Source organism: Eublepharis macularius, chromosome 5 (genome assembly GCF_028583425.1).
Source record: "Eublepharis macularius isolate TG4126 chromosome 5, MPM_Emac_v1.0, whole genome shotgun sequence".
Classification (NCBI taxonomy): domain Eukaryota; kingdom Metazoa; phylum Chordata; class Lepidosauria; order Squamata; family Eublepharidae; genus Eublepharis; species Eublepharis macularius.
In genome coordinates, this window is record NC_072794.1 from 52,144,607 (window position 1) to 52,172,496 (window position 27,890).

A 27,890-nucleotide genomic window follows, 5' to 3' on the forward strand; every position below is an offset into this window, starting at 1 on the left:
TGTGTCAGTTATAGACGCACCAGAAATCTCAAGGAAATGGTGTCACATTCGGATATAACTAGAAGGGCTGTGGAGTCCAATCTGCCTAAGGGCAATTATAGATGTGGTCATTGTGCAATTTGCCCATTGATCTTAGAGGGCAATGTGCTGGAGATACCAACCTCCAATAAGAAGATACATATTAAACACTCTGCCACCTGTCAAACCCCTGCAGTAGTATATCTCCTTATCTGCCCCTGTAACAAACTTTACATGGGCAACACCATCAGACCTTTAAAGGTGAGGGTCCTGGAACACATTTCCAGGATTAGAAAAAAGGTGCTGGAGGCACCTTTAACAGAACATTTTTTAGAGACACATCATACCACAGAAATTAAGGTAGCTGTATTATTTGTGGCACAGTCAATCCCTTCTCGTAGTACCAACAGAGAGTTATTGAGACGTGAAACAATGGATTTTCATGTTAAACACCTTAAAACATCAGGGGTTAAACAGTGATATTTCTTTCCAGTGTTTACTGGGTTAGAAGAAGAAAACCTTTCTGATGTTACTGCACCTTTAAATCAACATGGTTTTCTTAAGTGTTAAGTGGCAGAAGCCCATATATACAGATTATTAACACCTGGAGAGAGACGCGGACCTGGGATTCTGGGTCACTCTTTGGGTTTTCTGGAATGAGTCAGCTTTCAGGGTAAGCAACCCAGGGTGGGGTCATTTAGTAAATAATGAAAAACAAAATGCTTGTGGAATTAAAATCTTTATGGGCAAGTGCATGAATTAGTGTGTATATGCTCTTCATTGTGTTTGTGTAGTGATCCACCAGCCCCTGAGGAAGTCGTACTGACGAAATCTGCCGCTTAGCCGGCTGCAGTTAGGGCTGCATGTGGTTGGACTCCTTGTACAACATCTTTATGAACATCGTGTGAGGCACCTGCAAGGATAAAAAGACAAAAGCGGATGGATTTTGTTTTGACTCATAGTTACCATTCTTCTTCACCCATGGAGATCCTGCCTTGTTCATAGAAGAAACAGAACGGGGCATGCAGTTCCCTGCGGCAATTGGACTATTGGGAAATGATAAATGTATTTTGCATGTAACAAGCTAACATATTTGCACTGTTTGCACATTGGACAAATTTGTATATAACACTGCTATAACTTTGCATAAATGTTGAGACTATTTTTGTGAATATCCGGGTGGTTTTCCACTTTGTGCCTCACTCCTAATACCAGCTGGGTGAAAGCGGGAGGCGGGCATTGCCACCTGGTCCCATCCTGCTCCGAGTCTGGGCTTCCCGCCATGGCACATTTTCTGGAGGGACATGGTGCCTTACCTAAGCTTCCCTCCATGGCAGTGCCCTCTGGTGGTGCACCAAGGTATAAAGTGAGTTGTCTGAAGCACGCTTACTCAATTATATAGTAAGATAAGTATAAGTGACATTTTTATATAGCCAAATCTAAACTCGTGGCACCAAGATCACCTTTATGATTCCTTTTTCACCTGGGATCACATAATGAAAAAAAAGAGAACTATGGCAATCTCTGGAGAGGGCATATACATTTTCTAACAAAATAAACAATAGCCTTTAAAATATTTCGCAAGCAGCAGGATATCAGGTCTGGAAACAAGAAGAAAACAATATTCACAGAAGGCATGAAGGTAGAGTTTTGGGAGGCTGTTCTGGATCCCATGTGAGCTGTTTAGCCCGATATTTAAGAGTTCATGTTTTGGTTATATATATTAAGTTACCATTCCTTATATTTTCTGGTATGATTCTAGCAAGCGTGTGGTTAAAAAACAAGAGAGAATTCCAATTTTAGGTTACAACCTTGATTATTTCAAGGGACTTGTAGATACAATTGCAACATAAAATATAATATTTGAAACTAGAAATTGGAAAATATCTCACATTTATGTATCAGTAATATAGGTGGCACAGCTTGTATTATTCTATTAACAATTTGGAAGTTGTGAATCTTGTAGAGCAGGGAAGGAAAAATGTTTTCAGTTCTAAAATTCTTGCATAAGAATTTAAAGTGAACTTATAGATGAGCATAATTGGTCTAGCATTCTGTTAATATATAATTTATGGATTGAAGGTCTGTAGTTTCTTTCAGTTGATTGTAAAAATGTATTACACTAGTAGGTGACAGTCACAGTGACTGATTTTGGCTTAATTAGTAGGCCTGTATTTTATAATGTACACACCCATGCTTTAAAATATGGTTTTTTTAATACTATGGTTATGAAGCTTTAAATTATTTTGCTTATTTCATTATTTATAGTCCACGTTTCTCACTAAGATTCAAGGTGAGTTACACAATGTAGATCAATATAATCAGTGACTTGGACATTCAATAAACGGAACTATAGGATATGGACTACAAAAATCTGATAGAGAGCTGAAACAAAACATAAGCGATTTAACATGACATATTAAATGACACAGAAATTATCTAGCAGGAACATACTTGCAGCAACAGACAATACATAGTAGTATAGTTTACAGTCCTTATACCTTTACCAAAGCTTCTCTCTGGATGATTTCTTTACAGCACAGCACACCTTTGTAAAAAAAAAAATCCCACCTGAATAATTCAGTTCTGCATAGTTTGAAGAAAGCTGGGAAAATGAGACCTCCTGGCCTCGTCAGGCAGGTCATTCCATAATGTGGGGGCTACCATAAAGAACTCATGTGTGTATGGCTAGTTGTTGATTTTGCCCATTTACAGGGTGGTACTTGCAGAAGGCCCTGTTTAGATGAGCAAAGTTGCCATGGCAGAGCATAGGAAGAGAGGCAGTCCCATAGATATGAGGGACCAAAATTATGAAGGGCTTTATGTGTGATAATCACAACTTCAAATTGAGCCTGGTAACTGATAGGTGGAGTGGCTGCAGAATGGGAGTAATATACATGCTCTGCCTGACTCTTGATAATGGTTGAGCTGTGGCGTTCTGCACCAAGTGGAGTATCGGAGTTGACACTGAGGGGAGATCTATATCAACACCCTATGTTACCATGGCATGGATCCAGGTAGTCAAATCAGCCATGTTGGATAGGGGAGCATCAAGCTAGGCTGGACTGGAAGAAGGGATTTTTTTGCAACTGCATATATTTGCCAGTTTAGCAGTAGTGATGGATCCAGTATAACCCCTAGCAGGGCTTTTTTTCAGCCTGAACACCTTGAAAACTAATCACATGCCCAGTGACCCCACCCCTTTCCTCCCTGATCAGCCCAAGTGTTGCTGCTTTCAAAGCTGGCAAGTTTTTTCCACTGACAGGAGGGGGATTCCGCTCCCATCAGCTGAAAACTGTTTTAAAATGCCAGTGGCTTTTTCAGCTGAGGGGGGAGGGTCCCTCCCCTCAGCTGAAAAAGGCAGCAGGCATTTGAAAGCAACAATACTTTTCTTGCCATGCAAGGAAACTTGCTGTTTCAAAGCCTGCAGATATTTTCACCTGACAGGAGGGAGATTCCCCTCCCATTGACTGAAAAGCGGCTGGCTTTTGAAAGCAACACTTTTGTTGCCATTTGCAAATGGCAAGAAAAGTGCTGCTTTGCACTTTGTTGTGCTCCGTAAAGATTCCCGAATCACTAAGGAACATATCGAAGTGTTTAAATAACCGAATCTGAATTGGCTTGCTGCTTGAAAGTTCCACCACCTCTTTTCCTAGAAAAAAAGCCTTGACTCCTAGACTCTTAATGGAGTCAGCAAGGATCAGTTAAACCCCATTGAAAGTGGAGAGTGCGGTGTCCTTCAAGATCTCCACCTTCTCAGCCAGCATCACTGTCTAGGTTCAGTTTAAGTTTGTTTTCAGCCATTGAACCAAAGCTGTCAGGCAGCGACTTAGGACCTCTACTGCATCAGTGGAAGATTTGGATAGAGAGAGAGAGCTGGATGTCATCCCCGCATATTGATAACATCCAGTTCCTTAGCTACAAATGATTTCTCCTAAAGCCTTTACATGGAGGTTGAAGAGCACGTGAGATAAGATTGCACCATGTGGAACCCCGCAGAAAAATTCCCACAGTAAAGATAGATGGTCCCCAATGGCAACACTTTGAGCTTGTTCCATGAGGAATGATTTAAAGCAGTCTAAGGCACATCCCTTCACAGCTACTTCTATCTTCAGTTGCCTTAATGGGAAGGCATGATCTACTGTGTCAGAGTCTGCAGATAGACCCAGGAGCAATGAAAAAGCATCACCTTTGTCTACATTCAGATGGAGGTCATCAGCTAAAGCCACCAGAGTTGTTTCCATCCCAAAGCCCTGCCTGGAACCAGAGTGAAAAGACTCTAAAGTACACATATTATCTAAGAAGGCCTGGACTTTATTTGCTACTCCCAATCATTTTGCCTAGAAAGGGCAGATTAGAAACTGGACAATAACTGACCACATCATTTGTGCCTACTGATGTTTTTAAACTAGTGAGTAGATAATCACCACTTTATGTGGCTGAGGGAAGGTGCCTTGAGTTAGTGACTGATTTATGATAGATAGCAAGGACTCTTTTATGTGGTCTTTACATGATTATAGAAGCCAAGATGGACAAAGATCCAATGCAGAATCAAACGCCTTCTCAGAAACCAGGATCTTGTCAATATTCATCATTTTAACTGGGTCAAAATGGTCCACAAGCATGTCAGATGGTGTTTTTGTCCACCTCACAAACTCCCAGAGTATGCAGGCCAAAAGGTAGACTCACCTCATTCACTCTGGAATTCCAAAGTTCAGAAATCAAAGAGTGGCATATTGACCTTCAGCAAGACTAGCTCCTCAACTCTCCAGGGGAACAGGTGAATGAGATCTGAGCTGACAATGTTGTCCACATGGGAAAAGACGTGCTCACCACGTTTGTTGGAGGATATGAGAAGTGCTTCTGAGCCAAGGAAGTCCCTGACTATTACCTCCGTCAAATCCTGAGTGATGTGCCAAGTTTACAGAGTCACGATACACCACCTGTCAAGTCTCTTATTATCAGGCAGAGAGCCCTGACCCAAATCCACACAGTGTCCCCTTCCTCCTCCGGAACTAAGGTGTGCGCTTCGGGTTCCTGGTTCGGAAAAGAACCCTGAACTGGGCCCGATTCATAAACATTTGGTATTTCTGAATCAGGACCAGTATAATGTCCCCGATTCGGAAATAATGAATCAAAGCTTCCCAAAGCGATTCAGATCGCTTCAGGAAGCTTTGGGGCCTTTTTAAAGGGCTGCCTCCCACCACCACCCCACTTACTTGTGACATCCTGGCGCTGGTGGAAGCAGGAGTGCTGGCGGCAGCCTTCCCCACCGCCCTGCTGGCCGCTACGGCAGCCGAAGCAGCAGCGCGGGCAGCAAAGGTGCCGGCTGCGGCCTTCCCCGCCGCCCTGCTGGCCTCTGCCACGACTGAAGCGGTAGTGGCGGAGGCACTGGCTGCGGCCTTCGGGAAAGGTAAGTGGGGTTGGGGTTGGGGAAAGGGGGGCTCAGGGCGGAGGTGGGGGTCTCACTTCAGTATGCGCTGAATCATTTCAAAGCATACCGAAGTGATTTCTGATAACCCTGCTTCAGGTTTTGCGTTTTTCCGAATCGTTTTCCGCTTCAGGTAAACCTGAAGCAGGAAAACTGAATATTTCCCCAGTGCACACCCCTATCCGGAACTTCACTTGACAGGGCAGCCAGTTTGATCAATTCATTACCCCTCTCCAGGTTGGAGTCAGGGAACTCCATATTCTTTCTCTTATAGACTGTCACCATTTAGACACTTTGGTTGTGCCCCCTTAAAATTGTGTTCATGTGTGTAATGTCTTCCTAAGCCAACAACTTCTAGCCAGCTAAGATTAAAACAGAAAATAAAGTAACTTTGATTTAGAAGATGAACAATATCAGAGTTAGTGATTCAAACATTTGAATATATAGTTATTAATGTTTGGTGTAGTGGTTAAGAGTGACAGGACTCTATTCTGGAGATCCAAATTTGATTCCCCGCTCCTCCACTTGAAGCCAGCTGGGTGACCTTGGGTCAGTCACAGTTCTTCAGAGCTTTCTCAGCCCCACCCATCTCGCAGGGTGATTGTTGTGGGCGTAATAATAGCATACTTTGTAAGCTGCTCTGAATGGGTGTTAAGTTGTCCTGAAGGGTGGTATATAAATCAAATGTTGTTGTTGTAAGATGTGAACTTATAACTCACTCTTTCATAACAGTGGATGGTTACTGCTATAATATTACAGGAGTCAGAAGCCAGCTTTCTGTTGCTTCCCTTCAGTAGCCTCCAATCCTCCTCCCGCTCTTCCTGACTATTCTAACAGATCTCAACTGCTACCAGTCCCAACATTGCATTAGCTGTCATTGATGGTTTATTATTGGGAGAACTTGATGGGTCCATCATAACAGCTCATCTTTTTTCTTCAACTGAGTATTCTGTTGGACCACTGGAAAGTATAACACAATTTTAATAGCCTGTATTGTTCCCCTTAAGAGGAACCAAATATATTAATTCTTCAGGTTTGAACACTATTTGTATTTGTTAGATCTGTAGTTTCATTCTCCTTTTTCTTCTAAAGAAGGCATTTGTATTATAATTACCCACTAAAAAGGCAGTATGCATCCTCCAAACATGGCCTATAGATACTGAATGCTTTAAAATCCTTGATTTCATTCCACTTCATGAAGCAGGTTCCTTGCCCTTAACTATTGCAGTTAATGGTCTGGTGGTAGATTTTTTTACAATTAGGAATTTTCATCCGTGGGAAAAAAACCAGGTCTAAGGGCCTAATCCTGTGCAGTGCTGGCCAGAAAAGCAAAGAGTGCATTGCTTCTACAAATCGGTTACTTTTGATACTGAGACCACAAGGGATACATAGTTCTAGCAGCTATACCCCATGAGGGCATGTTTGTCATGTTGCCCAGGGCAGAACTAGCAATAGTTCCTTTGCGTAAAGCTGAGTCACATTGCTGATCATGCCAGGGCAACAGATGCATGCCTGGGAAGATGACTTTTTAGTGTAAAGGAGGGGGCTACAAACAAAATTACTTTTTAAAAAGGTTATTATTATTGCTGCTTCTTGAAACATCAGCAAAAACTCTGGAAATTAAAAAACAATCCTGGAAGTGAAATTGTTATTGAAATATCACGTATTAAAAGGGACTGCACGTTTATAAATTGAGAATCTCCTTTTGATACATTGAAAGGCCAGCTATTATCATGTACTAGCAGTTGAAATTTCTTTTGTAGTTTAAGCCTAGTAATGTGGTAAAATAACAGCACTTTTCATATGAGATGACTATTTTTAATTGTTATAACCGAAATCAGTTGTGATTTTTTCAAGAAAACTAGATAAAATTGAAAAGGATTTTTTTTTCTTTTTTATGAAGCTGTTCTATGGCCAGCAAGTGAATTCACTTAGGTATATGCTCATTTAGAGAAATGCAAAACATTAAACTTCTTTAGACCTTACGTTACAATTAATATAAAAAAGATTACAATTATTGGAACCTAGTAGATCCCTTAAATTGGAGTTAATGATATTTTTTGCTATACAGTTTTCTGAATTTGGATATTAAGTTGCATATTTCAGTTCTGCTGTAGTTCCTTGTTTATCAGTTTGTGATCAAGTTTCAAATAGGCAAATAAAGACAGGTGTGTTTTTGGTGATGTTGAAAGTCACACCCAGAACCCCAGTTGTGTGATTCTTTGAACCTGGTAAATGAGTTGAAGTTTTCAGCTGTGTGGGAGACAGTTTGCAGTTCAGCTACAAACATCCATTCTATAACCAAACATCAGAAATTGTCTGAGTAAATTTCAGCTTAGCAGTTTGTATTTATTTGCTACAGTTATAGTCCCTCTTTCTTAATTTGCTACAGTTATAGTCCCCCTAGACAACGGAAAGGAATGCTCCCCAGTATTCGCATCGAACGTGATGGGGATTGATGAATCTGGTGCCGACATGCCTCCCGGCTTGTACGTGCTCCCAGCAACAAGTCGGCACCGACATGCCTCTGTGGCTTGTGCGGTCTCCCGGCTACAAGTTGGCCTCAGAGCCGCAGAAGAGTTTCAAAAGGCTCATCTCACTGATCGGAAGCTGGATGCATCTGCGTGCACCTGCTCTGCAGCTGGAGTTAGCATGTTACCTCAGCCCAGGCTTTTGGTGGGAAAAGACACCAGGAATCTCCTCAGCTCTGGCACCACAGTGAATGTGCCCATTCCAACCTCCTGGCTGGAGATTCCACAGCAGGCTTTTTCTCTTCAGATCTAGCCCTGCCTTTACAACAGGACTCCTCCCGTCAGATGGGTAACATATGAAGGTCGCAAACTTGCCTGTGTCTTTGAACCTTTTAACTTCCTAAGACTAAACATGAGGGAAGAAATATATAATCTCTGCCGGGCTGAAACCTCTATTAATATGAGATGTTGCAGGTACCTGTGATTGACACCCCAGTGGCCTGGAAAAAAGGGGTGTATAAATCTTAACCCTCCACCATTCTGTTTTAAATTTGTTGTTTTTAATGAACATGAATTTTTAATTGTATTTTTAATATGTTGCTAGCCTCCCTGAGCCCACTCGTGGGGAGGGCGGAATACAAATTTGAAATAAATAAATAGAATCTTTCTGCGCAAGATATCTTCCACAAGAATGCTCAAGTGTAGGGAGACGCAATGCTAGCTGAGAAGCATAGTTTAAGAAGACAGTGCAGAAGGCTCTGTCAATTTCAGTACTTTACACAGTGCTGTCAGAGTTCCCTTCTCCCTCTGAGGTGGAGGACATCTTGATGGGTGATTCCCACCCTCTAGTCAGGGAAACAAGAACAAGTTTTCTATTTTCTGTCTTCCTAGAGGGAGTCACCCTTTCAGTTTCATTCCTGCCTCAACAGGGAGAACAGCTTCATCCGTGCACTGCCTTGCCTTTCTACTGTATTTCTTCCTTTCCTTCGCTTCTACTTTCTAGAACCTGATTCTTGCCTTGTTTGCTCCTTTCTACTCTACCTCCTTGCTATTCTTTCTCCCTGCTCCCCTTCTAGAAGGCTTGCAGGGGAAGCTTTCTCCTTCCTTCCTTCCTTCGGCTGTGGCGGCCATTTCATGGCAAGACAGAATCATGGATCAGCAGAACATGCTCTTCAATCACAATAGGATTCCTCTCCGAAGGAGAGTTGGAAGCCCCCCTCACCACTGCTTCCTGGCAACAGCCCCAGAGACAGTGGGGCAAACCACAAGGAAGCCGCAGTAATAAAGGTAACTTTATTACTCTAGCGAAGATACAAAATAGAAAGAATAGAGCCAATAGTAGTAAAAGAAAGAGAGATTGAACTATTTAATGGTAACAATAACTAATTAAGTGCTATCAAGTCATAGCTGACTTATGGCAAACTCTGCTAGTGTTTTAAAGCCAAAAGAGGATCTGAAGTAGTTTGCCATTGCTTGCCTCTCCATAGCAACCCTGGTCTTCCTTTGTGGCCCCATCCGAGTACTGACCATGACGGACCCTGCTTAGCTTCCACAGTCTGACAAGCTCAGGCTAGTCTGGGGTATTCATGCTGTTAATGATAACAAGACATCAGAAATTTGTGCTGCAATCCAACTAAAAATATTTATTATTTTATTAATTTCATTTAGACCTCACCTTTCTCCCCAATGGGAATCCAGAGTGGCTTACATCATTCTCCTCTTCTGTTTTATCCTCACAACAATCCTGTGAGGTAGACTAGGCTCCCATGTTGGCACTATAACCACTGTACAACCTGGATCTCAGTGGCCAACAGGGAGGTGGGGAAGGCCCAGAGCCGCCTTCTTTGCTGCTGTGCGGCTGCTGCCTCTGCCACTGCAGGAGCCAGCTGTGCAGCGGGGAAGGCTGCCGCCGCTCCGCCGCTACAGCGGCCAGCGGGAAGGCCCAGGTAAGTAGAGTGGAACTTGGTGGGAATTGGGAACTTGGTGGGGTAAGTGGGCCCTGAAGCTTCCCAAAGTTACCCGAATCGCTTTGGGAAGCTTTGATTTGGGATTTCCAAATCTTTACAGATCGGGTACAATTTGGGCATTTTTCCTGAATTGGAAACCTGAAGCGCGCACCCCTAGTTACAACATTAATATTTTCAACCCAGATGAAGGCTTTATTTTAGGAACAATAACTTCTCAGGTTCGTTTAACAGTTATGTCTGAAAACTAATGATTGTTTAGTTGTTTACTATATGGAATAGATAATTATGAAATCATTGCTAAGTGAATTATCTCCGGTTTAATCATTCATATTTGGACAACTTTTCTACTGTACTTTATTGGAAGGAGAAAAATAATCATTAACAATAACAATAACCATTTAGATTGTTTTATTTAACGAAAACAATATATAGCATATGTATGCTTGTATTTCCTTAAGCATCTATGTTTATTAAGATTGTTAAACAAAATATCTTTAAAAAAACCCTTAAGACTAAATCAGCCAGATCCACATGAAAAACGTAAAATACTGTGTTCTGCAGCTCATCATCTTCATTTTCTTGTTTGTTCATAATCTGGAAAAGAAAAACAAGCTTTCCTGCTTTGTCAGGTCCGAAATGATTTTTCAGTTAGAATGAATGAGTCCAAAGGTAAAGAATATTCTTCGTATGCCAGCAGAAGAAGCTACTGTTGTTAAAAGTGAAATAATTACTTCAGCAGTCTCTAAATACAAGTGCTTAAGTGACTTCCAGTGGTGTGCCTTTCTTTAAAACATCAGCAAACATAAATTCCTTGAATGGTTCCCCCTTAGCTCTGAAGTTTATTATAGTTAACATTACAGATGGGTGATTACTCTATACCCATCTCAAAGCTGACTCCTCTTCTTCAGCACTTAACGATTGACCTTGGTACTGGATAGTGACAACATTTGAGAGAAAATGAGCTGGAGATAGTGCTTGTCCCATTCTTTTTTATGATTGTAATTTAATTCTGTCATTGCATATTTCTGTTTTTAAGTGCTCGCTCAGTCCTTTCCAAATTTCAACAGCATCAGCAATAAAACAGCTATTTTTCTGTATTTTGTTTAATGCTTCGGAAGTGGTTTTCAGGATGGTCAGCATATGTTCAACATTTTTCCTAAGCCCAATATTGAGGATTTTGGCTGTGATGGTGTCATCTGTTTTTTCTTGATTTTGTTCACAGACTGTCATCAGAATAGGCCAGTTCTTGATATACTGCTTAAAACAGTCCACTACAGAGTTCCATCTAACATCTTGTGGGAGAGTTCCACCCATTCTTTTCAAAGCAGCTGTTGCAAAATGATTGTTGTGAAAGTATTTAGCAATATCAACATTAGCCTTTATTTCTGGAACACTGGTTTGGCTAGAAGATACATCAAATGAGCACTGCAACCATACGTTAATAGTTTGGTGTTCCCTTCATTCTCTTCTATATTTCTTCTCATCTTGGATTCATTTGCAGCATTGTTCACATATTATTATAGCTTTTGCTGCTATTTTTTTAAGTATTCCACTGTGTGTGCATTTCCTGAGGTATCAATTGCTGTTGCAAGGGAGACATTCTCTTCTGTTGTTATACAAGCACATACATCAGCATCATTGTGGGCATTGCTCCATCCATCACTTTTACCCTCTAGACCCTCTTTCATAAAATTTATCCAGCAGTTTCCCTGCAACATCTGCTTTGTATCTTGGTTTTAATGATTGAACCATATTAATGAAATGTGGGTTTCAGTCAGACCAAAATAAGTGCTGCGTAAAGAAACGGGGCATTTTTTTTCATTTTATCACAGACTTATCTATGGTGATTTTTTTTCCTTTTGATGTATCTGATGTGACTGAAACACTATCCTGGACAGGTAGCTCTGAAACTGTAGAAGAGGAAGAGGATGATCTCAGAGATGGATAGTTTCCAAAATCCTGTATGCTGATGATGGATTCCCCTAAACAAAAAAGTCGAAGCTGTTATTTCATTATTTATACTATTTCTGCTTATTTGGTATTGGGGTGATTCCGCACGAATGGTTTTCCCTGCTTCAGCTTCTAAATGACCTCAATTTTTTCTTGTGTTTCCACACGTGGGAAGGCAATCCTAGCAGCAGATTCGAAGTCACTGCACGTTTTGTCCATTTTTTTTTCATCCTGCTTTCCCCTGACTTATTTGTCCATGTACAGCAGATTAGGGATTTTAATAATGCGGAATTCTTTATCCGATGTTCTCCCCACCCTTGCCCTATTTTCTCGCCCTTTGAATCAACTTAATTTGATTGGCCAATCATGTTTTCTAAGCTACACCCACTACCCTTTCCCTTCCCCTCTTTTTTTTTTTTTTAAAAATGTAAAAAGTTGCAACGTTTCTACAAATCTATGCAGAAACATATCCTGTGTCACATGACAACAGCTGACCAATAACGGATCCATTTTACAACACGCCAAATTTGTTACTTGTTGCTCGCTGACAGCTTCTGAGGTAGTGTGAAAGTGTGATGGAGGGACTCCAGCGTTCAACTAGTGGTCTAGGCATTTCATGGAGGGAGAAAGAGACTGTCCTCAACACAACACCTATCACTAAACCATACTGCTCACGAAGAAAGCGGGAAAGATAGACGCAGGGTCATTGGTAACAATTTTCCCTCCAAATGTCAATAGCCAATACTCTTCCACAATATCGGCGGGAAGTGCTCTGGCCTATCCAATATGTTTATGTGATGCAATGTTTATGTGTAGCAACGTTTTTTTGTGAGAATTTTTTATCTAATGTGTTGGTTTGATGCAACGTTTAGTGTAGCAACGTTTTTTTGGGGGGGGAATAAAAAAAAATGAAGATGTGCATCATTCGACACTTCCCCCGGAAAAAGCAATGAGGAATCGATTTTTATCCTGTCAAAAATTCTGCATGATGGACTTTGAGCCGATGAAATGTGCGAAACAAAAGCCTAATGTGGAATTGGGGAGAAGTGGATTCGTAGGACTCCACCGCGGCATGACTGCTCAGAAAGTCCGATCAAAATTGATCATGCGGAATCCCCCTTGTATTCATTCAATCCTGGTGAAATCAAAAAGTATACCAACTTGAAGATCCTGTTGTGGGTTTTCCGGGCTGTATTGCCGTGGTCTTGGCATTGTAGTTCCTGACGTTTCGCCAGCAGCTGTGGCTGGCATCTTCAGACCTGCCAACATCTTCTCCACACTGTGACACTGAGAGATCTCTGTCTTTTGGTGCTACACCTCTGAAGATGTCAGCCACAGCTGCTGGCGAAATGTCAGGAACTACAATGCCAAGACCACTTCAATACAGCCCGGAAAACCCACAACAACCATCGGTCTCCGGCCATGAAAGCCTTTCTCCTGTTGCATTTGGGCCCCAAGTCCTTGCATTTCTTTGATGCACTGTTTGCATTTTGCATGCATGCCTGCTTTGCCCATAGGTAGAGGAACTTCATTAAAATATTCCCAAAGTGGGTCTTTTTTTTTTTTATAATTTTTTTTATTTTTCATAACTACAAAACACTACACCAGACTATCACAAGGAAAGGGGAGAGGGAAGGGACAAAGGGAGGTGGAAAAAGAAAAGGGGGGGGGGAATGAACTACAAACACTAAACACTACACTTCAATGTTTCCCTTCATACTGTCATAATACAAAAATAGCTCCATAGAATAATGATGGAGTGGTTAATCATACAGAGAATAAACATTTCAAATTCTGATTAAACTTTCCTCCCCCTTCTAGGTCCCGGACGCAATTCTCTCTGTGCAACTGCTGTTGTGATGCTCTCCTCCTCCTCCCCCCCCTCCGGCTCCTCCTTTTCTTCGTTCTTGGTGCAGCAGAGTTCTGGGTTTTTATTCTCAAAATCCTTTAGTTGATCTTCTGATAATATCTTATAGGCCTGATCTTTATATCTGAACCATATTCCTTCCGGGAATAACCATTTGTACTTTATTCCATGGTCCCTCAGAAGAGCTGCAAACTTTTTATATTTAAAACGCCGTTTCCGGACTAGAAATGGAACGTCCTTCAAAATCTTGACTTTCAAACCCATAAAGTCCAAATCCGCATTGTATGAGTTATATAGGATGGTGTCCCGAATCTTTTTAGATGAAAAGTCAATAATGATCTCACGAGGCAACTGTCGCTTTGTTGCATATTTTGAAGAAGCCCGACGGACCTCCAAAATGGCGCTTTTAACCTCTTCTTTAGTCGTCCTCGCGGGTGTCGCCAGTAGTTCCGAGACCAAATCCCACAGATCCTCATTTTCCTCCTCTTTCACGTTTTGGAGACGCAAAATTGTCTGCGTTCGTTCCACCTGTAGCCCGATCAGCTGGTTCTCCACCAACTTCAGCTCCTTTTTTGTAGCCTTCACAAGTGACGCACTTTCCAGAGCAGACTTTTCTGCCCCCCCCCCGCTGCTGCCTTAATGGTTTTCACCTCGCTTTCAATTAAGCCCACCCTTTGATCAGTTTCGTTCAGCTTGTCAACAAAGGGTTTTATAGCTTCCACCACCGCCCTGCGCACCAACTCTTCGAGCGACTCCCCCTTCTGCAAGGTAGCCGAGATTGACTTACCGAGAGCGGGACTTTGTTTCTTTGCTGCCATTTTGGGGGGGGGGCGCCAACAAAATTCTGGAACTCAACGAAGGGGAAGAGCGAGTCTTCTTCAGATCAACCTCTCCTTCACAAACGCTTGTAGAACAGAAGGGATTCGCTTGTTTACAGGCTTCCGCCTGTTTCTTTTACTTGCCGTTTCTCGTTGCCCGGCGGCACTCGAGGCGCCGCGCACATCTGCCGGCCTCCATAGGGACAAACGGGCAATTCCCCCCCCCGCATTGATTTCGGGGAGTTCTTCCCGCCGCGTCCCGGACCCTGGCTCCCTCCCTGGGAGTCCTGGGGGCTAATCCTTGCGGATCAGCCGCCCGGTCAGGGTGCCCGGTCGTTTCCTCCCGGACCAGCCGAGAGGAGCGTCCGGCATGGCTGAGAAAACGAAACCGAATCCCCAAAGTGGGTCTTTTTTATGGCCTACTGCCATTACAAGTTTTCACTTCAAGGGAGAGAATAATAGGATACACTCACAAAGATCTCAAGACTTTTGGAGTATTCCATTTGTACTACTGCTTCCCCTCCCTCACCCTTAGTCTTAACATCTCTTCCTTTTTCAGATCTATTCTAGTTTTCATGCTGCTGCTTCTTGAAAGCACATCGTGAAATACATGCTTTGGTTTGATATTAAGAGAGCAATGGATTCACCCACACCACTAACTCCTGAAGTCAAGATCCCAGAAGATCTCTGGGAAGTCAAAAGTCATGGGTGGGGGGCTGGAAAGCACCATAGGGGACAATGCTGTCCCCTATGGATACAAATTGGAGGTGGTTAATACTGAACTTGCAGCAAAGGTTGACCAGTAAGCTGCTTTATGGAATGTATTATATAGTACTGTTCTCCCACACACATTCTAGCATCCTGTTTTCTAGTGGTTTGGATCTAACATTCTGAAACAGCAAATCAAATGATTACCTTCCTATTCTAAAAAATTATTTCAAATGTTTCTTCTGGGTATCACATTACTTAGAATTTCAGGAGGGCTAGTCATGTTAGTGTGTTGCAGCAAAAATAAAGAGGAGTTTTATGGCACTTTAAAGACTAACATACTATGATTTTAACATAAGCTTTTTTGGACCAGAGCCCACTTCCTCAGGTGCATGTATTGGGTCTTCACCAGATAGACAGACATACATGATTATGAAGAAACAAATAGTAAGAAAGGAAGTAAAGGGTGAGAAGTAGAGATCGGCACGAAACGGGGGGAAAAAAAGAGAGTTTCACGTTTCATCGCGTTCCATGAATCATGAAACACGAACTTCCACGAAATTGACCCGTTTGCTATACGATTTGTTCGTTTCATGATGCATCAGAACCTGGGGTACTTCAACAGTCCCCTTCATACCCAGAGATGCCAAACTCGCAGGGAGACTTCAGCATGCTCTCTTCCACCAATCCTCCCAGTTTGGCCAAGATTGCACAACATTGACCAGGAGGTGTTCAATGGGAAGGATGGCAAGTGCTGCCAGAGTGCTTGATTGAAACAGGGACCGAGACTTGCTGGTCAGGAGGTGGACGATGGATTACCGGCCATGGTGTGGCGTTGGACTGGGAAGACAGAGTGAGAGGTGGACTGCAAGCACAGACAGTCCCAAGAGTTTAGGATGTGGAGGAGCAGGGTTTCTCCAAAACCCTGCCGTTCATCCTGAGAATTCCCCCTTGTTGTCTTCCTCAAAATTTTTGAGGATATCCACTTCCACCCCCACCAGTGGTGAGACCTGTTCTGCATTCTCCACAGCCCCTGCAGGCAGATCTACAGTAGGAGTCTATGGTGCCTCCGAGACCTCCCCCGAATATTGCTGGGCACCAGTGGGCGACCTGGACAAGCTTTGCACTTCTTCCCCCCATGACCATCCTTGCCCTCCATTCTATGCCTCATAGTGCTGCACACAAAAATAATTTGGAAGCAAAAACAAGAAAACTTTGAGGAGTTTCCACCTTCAGCAGAGGAACCCAGAAATCTTGACTCCTGAGGCAGGCAGTCGCCCTGAAAGTGGGCTTGGGGGGATAGCCCCAAAACACCAGAGACACCTGCCCAGGCGGGAGAGATGCTCCAAATAAAAGTAAAATGCACACAGTAGATGAACAAAACAAGAGTGAGATGCACCAAACAAGTGCACAACAAGAGAAAGTAAACAGAAGAGTGAGGCCCTCAGGAACCCACACAAAGCTGTGCCTCAGAGCCAGGCAGTGGCCCTGAGACTGGACTTGGGGGGAGAGGCCCAAAACTAAAACCAAAGGAAACGACAAAAGTTTGAGCGCTCAAAAGAGCAGAAAAATTAAGAAGAAACAAAAACAAGCAGATAAAAAAGGGAGGCCTAGCCTCCAGAGCCAGGGAAAGGTCTGAGACTAGGATGGGGTGGGGTGGAGGAAAAAAGCACCCTCATCCAAAGACCTTCTCACAGCAAGGCCAAGAGCTGGAAATAAGAGACTTGTTTTCAGTCTCTTTTAAAGCAGCAGCAGCCAAAGCCCAATTCCACTCTGTCACTCCAGTCCCAGCAACAGGTCCTCCCTCTCCTTCTGTCTACTGGGACTGAAAAGCACAAGGCAGAGAGCGCTGCCTTATATAACAAATGCTCACATAGAGCAGAACAGGAGGTCTGTGGTTGGTAGACAGACCTACCTAACAGGGTTTGGAGGGGTGAGATTTGTGCCCATGGCTACAGAAGGCCCACCTCCTCCTTTGCCTAGGGGATTAACCCCCGCTCCTTGCTATATAGGGCAGAATGGAAGCTCTCCAGTTGGCAAGGAGAGCTGCCTATCAAGGTTAAGTGGGTTAAGATTGGGGTTTCCAATGGCAACAAAAGGTCTGCTGACATTCTGGGCCTATATGGCCTAAGGAATTAATGGATCAGCGCCAGCCTGTCTGGCATAACAAAGTGTTCATGAATCAAACAAATTGGACCAAAAAGTCGTGAATTTTGTGAAAACGTGAATTGGCCTGATTCATCACGAAAATTGATTCGTATTTCAATTCATGCCTATGTCTAGTGAGAAGTAGTTAAAAACTTGTTAGCCTTTAAGGTGCTGCAACAATTTTTTTGTTTAATTGTACATGTTATTTAGAAATTCCCCTCTTGGGACCTGTATCTGTTAGTGCCATACTAGTTTTCATTTGAGCCTCTGTGTGCGGTTTCCTTGAAGTTCTCACAGGGTTATTTTTGTTGCAAGATACACATTAGTATGGAATGGTTCTATGCAAAATCTTTTTCATATGAACATGTATAATTTTTATAAAGAGTACCTAGCGCTCTGCTGAGTTCTTCTTCCTGTGAAATACTTGACTTTAAGAACTAGGGGTAATTCTCTTTCTAACCAATTCCCAAATTTGTATCGGGCTGTCTCTTATAACATGATTCTTTCATTGTCTCCTTGTTCCTCTTGTCACCCAAATGTAATTATGCAGCCCATCTGCTAAATCCACCTCCTCTAGTCTTATTAATCTGTTCTTAGGGTTTCGTATCCAATCAATAATCCAAACCAAGCCAGCTGCTTGATAATATAACTTGATATTTGGAACCGCCAGCCCTCCTCTACTTCTTTCATCTTGTAGTACCGTGAATCTTACTCTTGGTTTTTTGCCATTCCAAACAAATTGATTTATTTGTTTCTGCCAGTCTTTCAATGTCTTATCTTTTATGCTAATTGGTAACATTTGAAACAAATTAATTTTCGGTAAGATACTCATTTTAATTGCAGAAATTCTTCCTATCCAGGACAGCTTTAACTTGGACCATCTTTCTAAATCTTTTTGGATTCTCCTCCACAATGCCTCATAGTTATCTTTAAATTGTGTTTCATTTTGTCCTGTTACATTTATGCCCAAATATTTCACTGCACTTGTTGCTATCTCACATCCTGATGCTTCCCGAATTTTCTTCTTCTTGCCTTGTTAAAAACTTGGTAATTATTTTAGGTTTTTTCCTATTAATTTTAAATCCTGAATATTTTCCAAAATTCATGAGCTGATCCGTAACATACTGTATTGTCTCCTGTGGGTTCAGAATTGTCATAAGCATATCGTCTGCATAGCATTTCAATTTGAATTCTTCCTCATCTACGTCTTGTCTTAACTTTGAAGCAAAAATCTCCATTGCTAAAATGAATAGTTGTGGTGATAGTGGACATCCTTGGCTAGTGCCCTTTTCTATTTGTAGTTCTTCTGTTAATACTCCATTAATTAAGATCTTTGCCTTTTGCTTTGCATAAATTCCTTTTATCTAATTTTCAAACTTTAGGCCACAGTTTAATTTTGTATTACTTTATATAAAAAAGTCCAAGAAAGATTATCAAATGCTTTTTCTGCATCTAAGAAGAGAAATGCCGACTTACGTCCTTTCCCCCCCCCCCCAATTACAAATCAAACGTTCTCTTTCATATATCTCCTTGGCACAAAGCCAGTCTGATCCGGATGTATTATGTTCGCTATGCATCTTTTAAGTCTTTCTGCCAAGATGGAAGTGTATAATTTATAGTCCACATTCAGGAACAAAATAGGTCTATACAACTGAGGTAGTATTGGATAATTTCCCTCTTTATAAATCAGCGATATATGTGCCTCCTGCCACGTTTCAGGTAAAATCTTATCTTCACTTACTTTATTCATTACTTTCTGGAGTGGCAGCATCAGTTCTTCCAAGCATTTATAATACATGTCAGTTGATCCATCTGGGCCTGATGTTTTACCTTTTTTCATTTTTTTTATAGCTTGTGTAATCTCTTGCACTGTAATATTGTGATTCAACGTCTCTCTTCTGATTTAAACTTTGGGATTAATGTATCTTTGATGTAGTCTTCCATTCCTTGTTCCATGGAAATTTCTTTAATAATTTAGAAAAAAAGGCTTTAATTTGTTGATATATTTCTTTTTCTATGTATGTAATTCCATCGTGTTATTTGCTGTGATTTTTCTTCTCTCAGTTTCATTTCTTAGACAATGAGCTAGGAAGCGACCTGGTTTGTTTGCATGTTCGAAGTGTTTCTTCTTGATAAAGCTTAATTTCCTCTGCATTTCTTCGACTTACAATAAGTCCAATTGACTTCTTAATTGCTTAATCTCAATCAATATTATTTTCCTAAGTGATTTCTTATGTTGTTCTTCCAAGTATTGAATTTTTGCTATGATTTCATTCATCTTTTTTGCTTTCTCCTTTTTTTTTTTTTTTTTTGCTATCAAGGCTGTCAGATTCCCTCTCATGAAAGCTTTACTTTCTTCCCAAACTGTAGTAATGGAAACATCAATGGTACAATTCAATTCAAAAAGTTCTTCTAAATTTTTCTTACATATCTTTAAAATACCTAATTGTAATAGTATATTGTCATCTAGCCTTGTAATAGTATATTGTCATCTAGCCTCCATCATCATCTTCTGCTTTCTTGCCACTCTATCAGTAAGGGATTATGTTCAGCATAGATTTTCACTTGTATCTCTACTTTCTTTAAATTCATTAATGCAGTTTTAGATATCCAGCACATATCTACCCTTGAGTATATCTGATGCCTATCAGAAAAAAGGTATAATCCTTTACTTTAGGATTCAGAGTTCTCCAAGCGTCTTAACAAGTGAAGTACTTTCATACGATGCACGACATTTTTAGGTAGTTTCCCTCCTCTTGTTCTTTTCGATCGATCCATCTTTGTATCCAGCACTCTGTTCATATCCCCACAAATAATAATTTCTCCTTGAAAATCCAGCAGTTTATTAAAAAGATTTTCATAAAAATTTTCTTTAGCAGTGTTTGGTGCATAAATTGTAGCTAAGGTGCTAATTCTCCTATCTGGGTGTTTAATTTTCAATAATATATATCTTCCTTCTGAATCTTTCATTTCCTCCATTATATTAATTTGTTGGTTTCTAACATAGAGCGCCACTCCTCTCCTTGTCTGCAGATGATATATAGGCCTTACTTATTTCTTTGTTCTCTAAGACATATTCATGCTTTTTCTTAATAAGGGTTTCTTGAAGACATATCCACTATCGGCTTCTTTAATAGATTAGATATTTTAGATCATTTTGATGGGGAGTTTAAGCCATTGACGTTTACTGAAAAAATACTAAAGTTTTCCATATTGTTAATATGCTGCCTCTTGATCCAATTTCCCCTCTTCACCCTCTGATGTTTTGTCTCTTTGCGCCTGCTGATCATCCAGAATACTTTCAGTTGCCAATTCTTCAAGCAGTTGTTTAGCTTGTTCAGTAGTTGATACCAGTCTCCTCCCCTTTGGTAACAAAACTTCAAGAGCAAATGGAATTCTCCAGTAATATCTTTCCTTCGTAACAGTTGCCTCAGAGAATCAAAATCTTTTCTTTTTTTCAACAGGCTTTGTGGAAGATCTTGGTAAATTTGTATTTCTGTCCCCAAAACTTTAAGCAGATTCTGTCTTTGTTTCTTCAGGATCAAGTCTCTCGTTCTTTTATGTATAAATTTTACCAATATATTCCATGGTTTTTTAAGTCCTGACCCAAATCTTGAGTAAATCCTGTATATTTGATCTATCTCTAAGCAATCTTCTTTGATCTTGAAATGATCTTGCAATAACCCTCTGAACTCCTCCTCCAGATCTTTTCCCCCAAAATCCTCAGGCACAAATCAAAATCATAAATTTTGAATTCTGCTTTGTACTTCAAGAGTTTCTACCTTTTGATCTTCTAATTCCAGTTGTGGGGTTAGAACCTCTTGATTCAGTTTGAGAGTTTTGTATTGATCTTTAACTACCTCAATATCCTGTGTATTCTTCTGTACCGTTTTTTAACTTCTCCCAGTCCCACTGCAAATTCTTGCTTCAAAGCTGAGATGTCTTTCTTTATCTTCTCATATGGATTTTGATCTTCCGATTTAATATTTTGTTGAGTACGTTCCTCTGATTTTTTTAAGCAGATCCTCTTCTTGAGATGTAATGGTTCGAGAGTGTATCTCTAGATTCTGTTGAATTCTCTCCATAAGATCTTGAGAATCTGATTCATCCTCACTATCCTCCTCCTTCTTCTTCTGGTGGTCATTTTTTGCAGCTTCTTTGATCTCCTCTAAAAATATTTCATACAGATTTCTCATATATCTCTTAGAGGAACTTTGACATACAACTTGTGTACTTATCCAAATTAATCTTCAAGGCTTTGACAAAAATAGAAAAGCAAGAGATAGATGTTAATTGAGAATGAGCAGGAAAGATATCAGTATGGCCTAAAAGTCCATTGATATCATCAATATTCTCACCAATTGAAGCTTTTTGTGATAAAAAAAACAGAAAAGACAATGACTTAATAACATATAGAGATATGATAAACTTTCAAGGAAAGATAAAATCATGGCAAGAAATTCAAGATGAAGGAATAAAAATACAATGGCTGATATACTTTCAGGCAGTCTCCAGATTAAAAGAAGCTCTTAAAGTTCAAAGAGGACAATTAAGAAATCTTACAGAATTTGAGAAAATAATTACACAGAAGAAGGAGCACATTCTGGGTCACATTTATAAACTTTTACTTCAATAGGATACAGAAACAGAACAAGTTAAAACTTGCATGAAAAATGGATGCAAAATTTTGGAGAAGAAATAACATTTCAAAAGTGGGAGAATCTTTGGACAAAGGGTATAAAGTTCACGGCAAGTCAAACTCTTAAGGGAAAACTGGTATAAGATGTTTTTCAGATGGTATATCACACCAAAGGACGTTGAGAAAACGGTTAAGAAATATATAGGGTCATGTTGGAAATGTAAAGAAGCGGATGGCTCTTTTTATCATATGTGATGGACATGCAAAATAAGTAAAAAAAAATTGGAAAGACATACATGCTGAGATGCAAAAAATTTTAAAATTAGATTTTGCCTTGAAACGCCAGACTATGTTGTTGGAAATAATACCAGAAAATATTGATAAAACGTTACATGAATTATTCAGATATTTGTTGACAGCAGCAAGAGTGACATTTGCAAGTAAATGGAAAGAAGATGAATGCCCAACTAAGGAAATCTGGAAAGACAAGATGGCAGAATATGCTGTGATGGCAAAATTGGCGAGTTATATAAATAGAGGACCAATAAGAGAATTTGAAGAGAAATGGGGGATTTATTTTGCTTTCAAAGACTAGAATAAATAAGATGTTGCAGTTTTATAAATTGGAATAAGATCACATACTGACTTATTGTATATAGCTTATAAGAGGTTATAGTCTGACAAGGGGGAAATGTATGAATATATAATTGAATATATAATTGTTAAAATAGTTTGTAGATTTGGAAACATTGATAAAGTTAGGGATAAGTAGAGAGGATTGCTATATTAATCAGTTACATAAAGAGGTAAGATGAAATATTGTAGTAATAATGGAATGAGGAGTTATTCCGTTTTAATTATTAATTTTTATTACTAAGTGTGGAGGAGGAGGTGGGAGGCGCTAAGTATGTGTAGTATAGAGGAATAATATACAGTAATGGGACTTAACCATTGCAATCTTTATTGGTATATGGATAAATGTTGAAAAAGATTAAGTTTTTGTGCACTCTGTATTCTAAGAATTCTTGTAGCGATAAGTCACAAAATCTTCTTGACCTTATTAACTTTTCCCTCCCTCCCTCCTTCTTTCTTTTGTATCCCCTTTTTTACTTTGATAAAATAAAATAAAATAAATAAAAAGAACTAGGGGTAATATTACCTCCTTTTGTTCCAGCTTAATTCATCAAGGAAGAGGAGTGATATGGTGTGGCGAAGGTGAGGGGTATGCAGCTGAATATTGCAAGCCCAATAAATCGACTGATATTTTGGCTACTGAACATGAAATATCTGATACTGCTCCTGCTCTCCTAAATCCCAATTCCAGTATTACCATTACCAATAACATTGGAATTAGGAATCCTATCAGAGGTAGGGACACCTTGGGAAGAAGTAAAACTTCTCAGCTGATTGGCAGAGCACCTGTCCCTTAAATTGTGATTGACCAATGATTTTTTTAGTATGGGGACCATTGAAAATAATGTCCCTTCAAAGTTGAAAGGACAGATGTGCTGCCAACCTGCTGGGGACATTCTAAATAATGTAGCAAGAGGCAAGCCTTGTGGGAATCCAAGGAACCTCCCACGCTTACCTGTGGCTCAACCCCCCCCCCCATTCTTCCTCTGCTTTATAGGGTGGGAGCTTAGTCGTAAAAGGGTTGACCTGGAAAATAGCAGAGTGCACTGGCAGAGAGCAGTGTAGTCTCGGACTCCTCCAGCAGGGTTCTAAATGTCACAGAGATCAGTGGGATTGCATGAGTTCTTGCTTTTGGAAGTGGTTGGGATCCTGGTGCATGTATGTTAAGGCTAATCCTGTTCTCATAAGTCTAGAGGGTCCACTCAGGGATCAGCTGTATTTAATTTGAGGAGTTTAGTTACCATAGTTCACAGTACTTTATTTCTCTAAAAATCAGGTGTACAGGGGCTACATTTGGACTAAGATGGTGGGTGAGGGCAGGGGTTGACTTATATATGCACAAATGCACCCCAGAGTGTGTGTTTGTGCATATATAAGTGGTTAAGTTTAAAACCAAGTAAGTAGCTAAACCTCGAGGTTTGTAGGGCCAGGTATAAGGCATTCCTCAGCTTTATATTTGAATATCTAATTTTCCTTTATGCTTTAGTTGACAATATGTTATGTCAGTTTTCCATGCTATGATAAACATTTACTATCACATTAGTGCATTCTGTAGTGTTTGTAATCTAAATGCCCATTTAACTAATTTTTTTAAAAAAGTAATTAGCTTCACCTTACAACAACTGTGATTGTTTGCTTTTCTTCTGGACTAACTGTGATCATCATGTCCCTTTCTCACAATACGTTATTCAGCTGTCTCCTTCTGTGAAGTATGTGATGTCACTCCCTATTTTAAATGAGTATTTTGAAAGTTTGTTTTTTTATTTAAAAAAATCTTAAAGCTTCTGGCATATTATGCAACCTGATTGAAGCTTGTTGGGAAGTAAATCAGATTCACGCAATATTTTGTCAGAACACAGGGCTGCTTGGGTTAGAGTAATGCAGTGTTTCCAAAGTCACATTTCATTTTTTAAAATTAAAATTGGAATCATACTTAGTTTTCATTCAAAAACAAAAGTTTGATTTTTAATGTGCAATATAACCATATATCTTCTGAGGAGCCTATGTCCTTTGTCACCTATCTGGGCATGCTTTCTGCCTGGATTAAGAGTAATTGATGCTACTGACTGGAAGGGTAGTGGCATTTGATAGGCAGCTTCCTCTAAGGATTTTTATATTCAGATCCAGTATGGAAATGGATCAGAATTACCTACCCTCTGATTGAAAAGAGGTAAGCTTGAAACAGAAAATCTTGCATAGATGCAGTGGGCGGCCTCTTGTGAGGGTGAATAATTTTAGCCCTTCCCCCTTTTAAGGCATGCTAGCTGTTTTTTGATGACACACTAGTATGCTCCGATACACAGTTTGAGGATCACTAAATCATGTTATTAACTTGATAATAAGAGTTATCACACTTGATAACATGAGTGTATGAAAGTGTTACCATTTATGATATGATAATCATTGCTTCTCAGTCGGTCAGGAAATTTATTCTGTTATGTGTGCAGCAAAAAATACATGGTAAGTGGACCATTCAAATATTATAGATATCATGTTCTTATTTGGAAGTTGTACACATGCACAAAATGTGTGTTGGGATGGTTAATGAGAGAGAAATAAATAGGATAGCTTTCCGTTATAAAATGAACTATAAAAAAATGTCTTTCAGCAAATGGTAACGACAACAAGAAATTCAAAGGTGAAGATAAAATGGATGGGGCTCCTTCTCGCGTTCTTCATATCAGGAAATTACCAGGTGAAGTGACAGAAACAGAAGTTATTGCTTTAGGCTTACCTTTTGGTAAGGTAACCAACATTCTCATGCTCAAAGGAAAGAACCAGGTACTTTCTAATTTTGTCTTACTATTCTAGTATAGGAAACATGTCCTCCCTCAAAACCTGATTATTCTGTCTGCCAGGATTGGGCCCACATCATAGCATTTGAGCCAGGAGATAAGATGCTTGTCAGGCCTGAAAGTATTTTAACTTTCTACATGCCAGAATCAGTCTTGGGCCAGTATACAATTTTTATGTGCTGTCCTTTTGCAGGAATGATGGCAAACATTTAAGCGCTATTAAGCACCGTTGTAATTTTTTTCAGGTATCTGTTTTTTCTAGCCTTTACTTGATCCTGTTTTCTGATGTTGGACAGCAGAACATAGGATTGGATTCTAAGTAGGGGTGCGCACTTCAGGTTTCCAGTTTGGGTTTTTAACCCAAATCGGGCCTGATTTGGAAAAATTCAGGATTCCCGAATCGGCACCAGAATTGCAAGTGGCAAGAAAAGTGTTGCTTTCAAATGCCTGCTGCTTTTTTCAGCCAATGGGAGGGGGAAGAGGGACCCCCCTCCCATCAGCTGCAAAAAGCAGTGGGCAATTCAAAACAGCAACATTTTTCTTGCACAGCAAGAAAAGTGTTCTGCTTTCAAACACCCTACCGTTTTTTTCGGCTGATAGGGGTTTTTTTTTTTTTTTTTTTTGCTGCTTTCAAATGTCTGCCACTTTTTTCAGCCAATGGGAGGGGGAGGAGGCACACCTTCCTCCTCCTCCCATTGGCTGAAAAAAGTGGTGGGCATTTGAAAAACAGCAAACTGCAAGAAAAGTGCTGCTTTGAGCTTTGGTGTGCTCCATAAATATTCCCAAATCTTTACGGAGCACACCAAACCTTTTAAACACCCAAATCCCGAAGCGGCTTGCCAAAACAGGAAACCCAAGTCTCTTTCGGGTGCACATCCCTAATTCTAAGTATGGGTAAAACCTGGCCACATTTAAACATTTTAGGTCCCATTGTTTCCAACAGAGAAGCATTAAACAACTTCTTAACCACCAAAGACTGTAATGGTGCTGAATATCTTAATGGTGGCATTAGATTAGTGAAATTAGGGATTCTTCCGCAAACACAAAGCAGAAACCCCTTGAAAATAGACTCCAGACTTCCATTGTTCAGGCTTCACTCAATGCCATCAGACATTTTTTAAGAGTCCCCCCCCTCTCTCTTTCTGCCTCCTCCCCGTTCCCAAACTTAGCTTTGCATAGAGCAACTCTTAGTAGAGGAACTTCCCAGTTGCAGAGAGAAATCTCTTGAGTTTAAGACTGGATATCTTGTGATGTGATTTTAATATTGTGAGTTACAGTTTCCGTTTCCCAGCATCACTGGTTATTCCTGCGTATATTACCAGGAATGTCCAGGCATTAAACATGAGATCTCTGTCACCAGGGAAATCGTGCATATATCAGGGAACATTGGTGGGAAAGCTCGGTGAAAGGAAAATAACAGGCAATCTCCCCCAAGTCTGGCTCAGAATTGGGCTTAAATTTAACTGTATGCCTAATCAAAATCAGGCCCAAATTAATGTAAGTGAGGTGCCAGTGGAGATCAAGCCAACGTTAACCAAGAGCCTGGATAACTTTATGTTCCTGTATGGGATATCACTGCTCTGTTTATTTAAAAAGTCAGAAAGTTTCTCTTACAGGTTGAGAAATCTGGAACACATGAGAGCTGCTGGCAAATCTACCATTTCTCACCTTAACTCTCTTACTAATTTCCCTTCTTCTCCCACCATCCCAAATCCTTAAGGAAATTAGTTGCCAAGGAAGAAGGATAACCAGAAGCAATTCATAAACAAAGTTGACTAATTGCTCCTTGGTTCCTCAGCATATTTGCAATCGTTTCCAGCTTTCTGTATCTGAAATAGCAGGACTTCAGAATTCTCATCAGAGGTGGGCTGCTGTTCTGTAGCCTGGCTCTTGTCATTTATTTATTCCATTTGTACCCAGCCTTTCTCCCCATTGGGGACTCAAAGCAGCTTACTTCATTTTCTTCCATTTTATTCCATACTCCTGATAGTATGTCATTGGCCCAAGGTAACCCAGCGGGTTTCCATGACGGAGTAGGGGGATTGAATCTGACTCTCCCAAATCCTAGTCCAGCATGTTAACCCAGGAATCCCTAGCTTTTTGAACTTGTAGACCCCTTTGGAATTCTGACATAGTGGTGGGTACAACCACAAAATGGCTGCCACAAGAGGCAGAACCTCTTGTAGCAATATGGTTGCTATAAGAGCAAACCACAAGGTATCAGGGAGTGAATTCATGTATTTCAACATCTCAGGCAGAAACTCTGTTTAACAGGATACCTTTTTAAATGAACATATTATCTAAAAATATTTTCTTGCATATACACAGCCTACCTTCAATCATTCAGTGAAGATCCTTGTGCTATATTGGCAGCTGCTGCTGAAGCAACTTTAAAAAAAAAATTCTGCACAATCAGATCGCCAATGGGCAGTCAGAAATCCTGCT

At 40.5% G+C, this 27,890-nt stretch overlaps 1 protein-coding gene across 7 annotated transcripts in view; it reads left to right on the plus strand.

Annotated features, from left to right (window-relative positions):
- PTBP2 (polypyrimidine tract binding protein 2) overlaps positions 1 to 27,890 on the plus strand; it is a 101,283-nt gene that overhangs the window by 27,025 nt on the left and 46,368 nt on the right. For 5 of the 7 annotated variants that reach the window (XM_054979962.1, XM_054979966.1, XM_054979964.1 and 2 more), the window contains exon 4: positions 25,259 to 25,431. In XM_054979962.1, coding sequence (XP_054835937.1) covers positions 25,259 to 25,431 — 173 coding nt within the window. Of the gene's footprint in view, positions 1 to 23,191; positions 23,233 to 25,258; positions 25,432 to 27,890 lie in introns of all 7 variants that reach the window. The other 2 variants (XM_054979968.1, XM_054979967.1) reach the window with 2 other exon arrangements.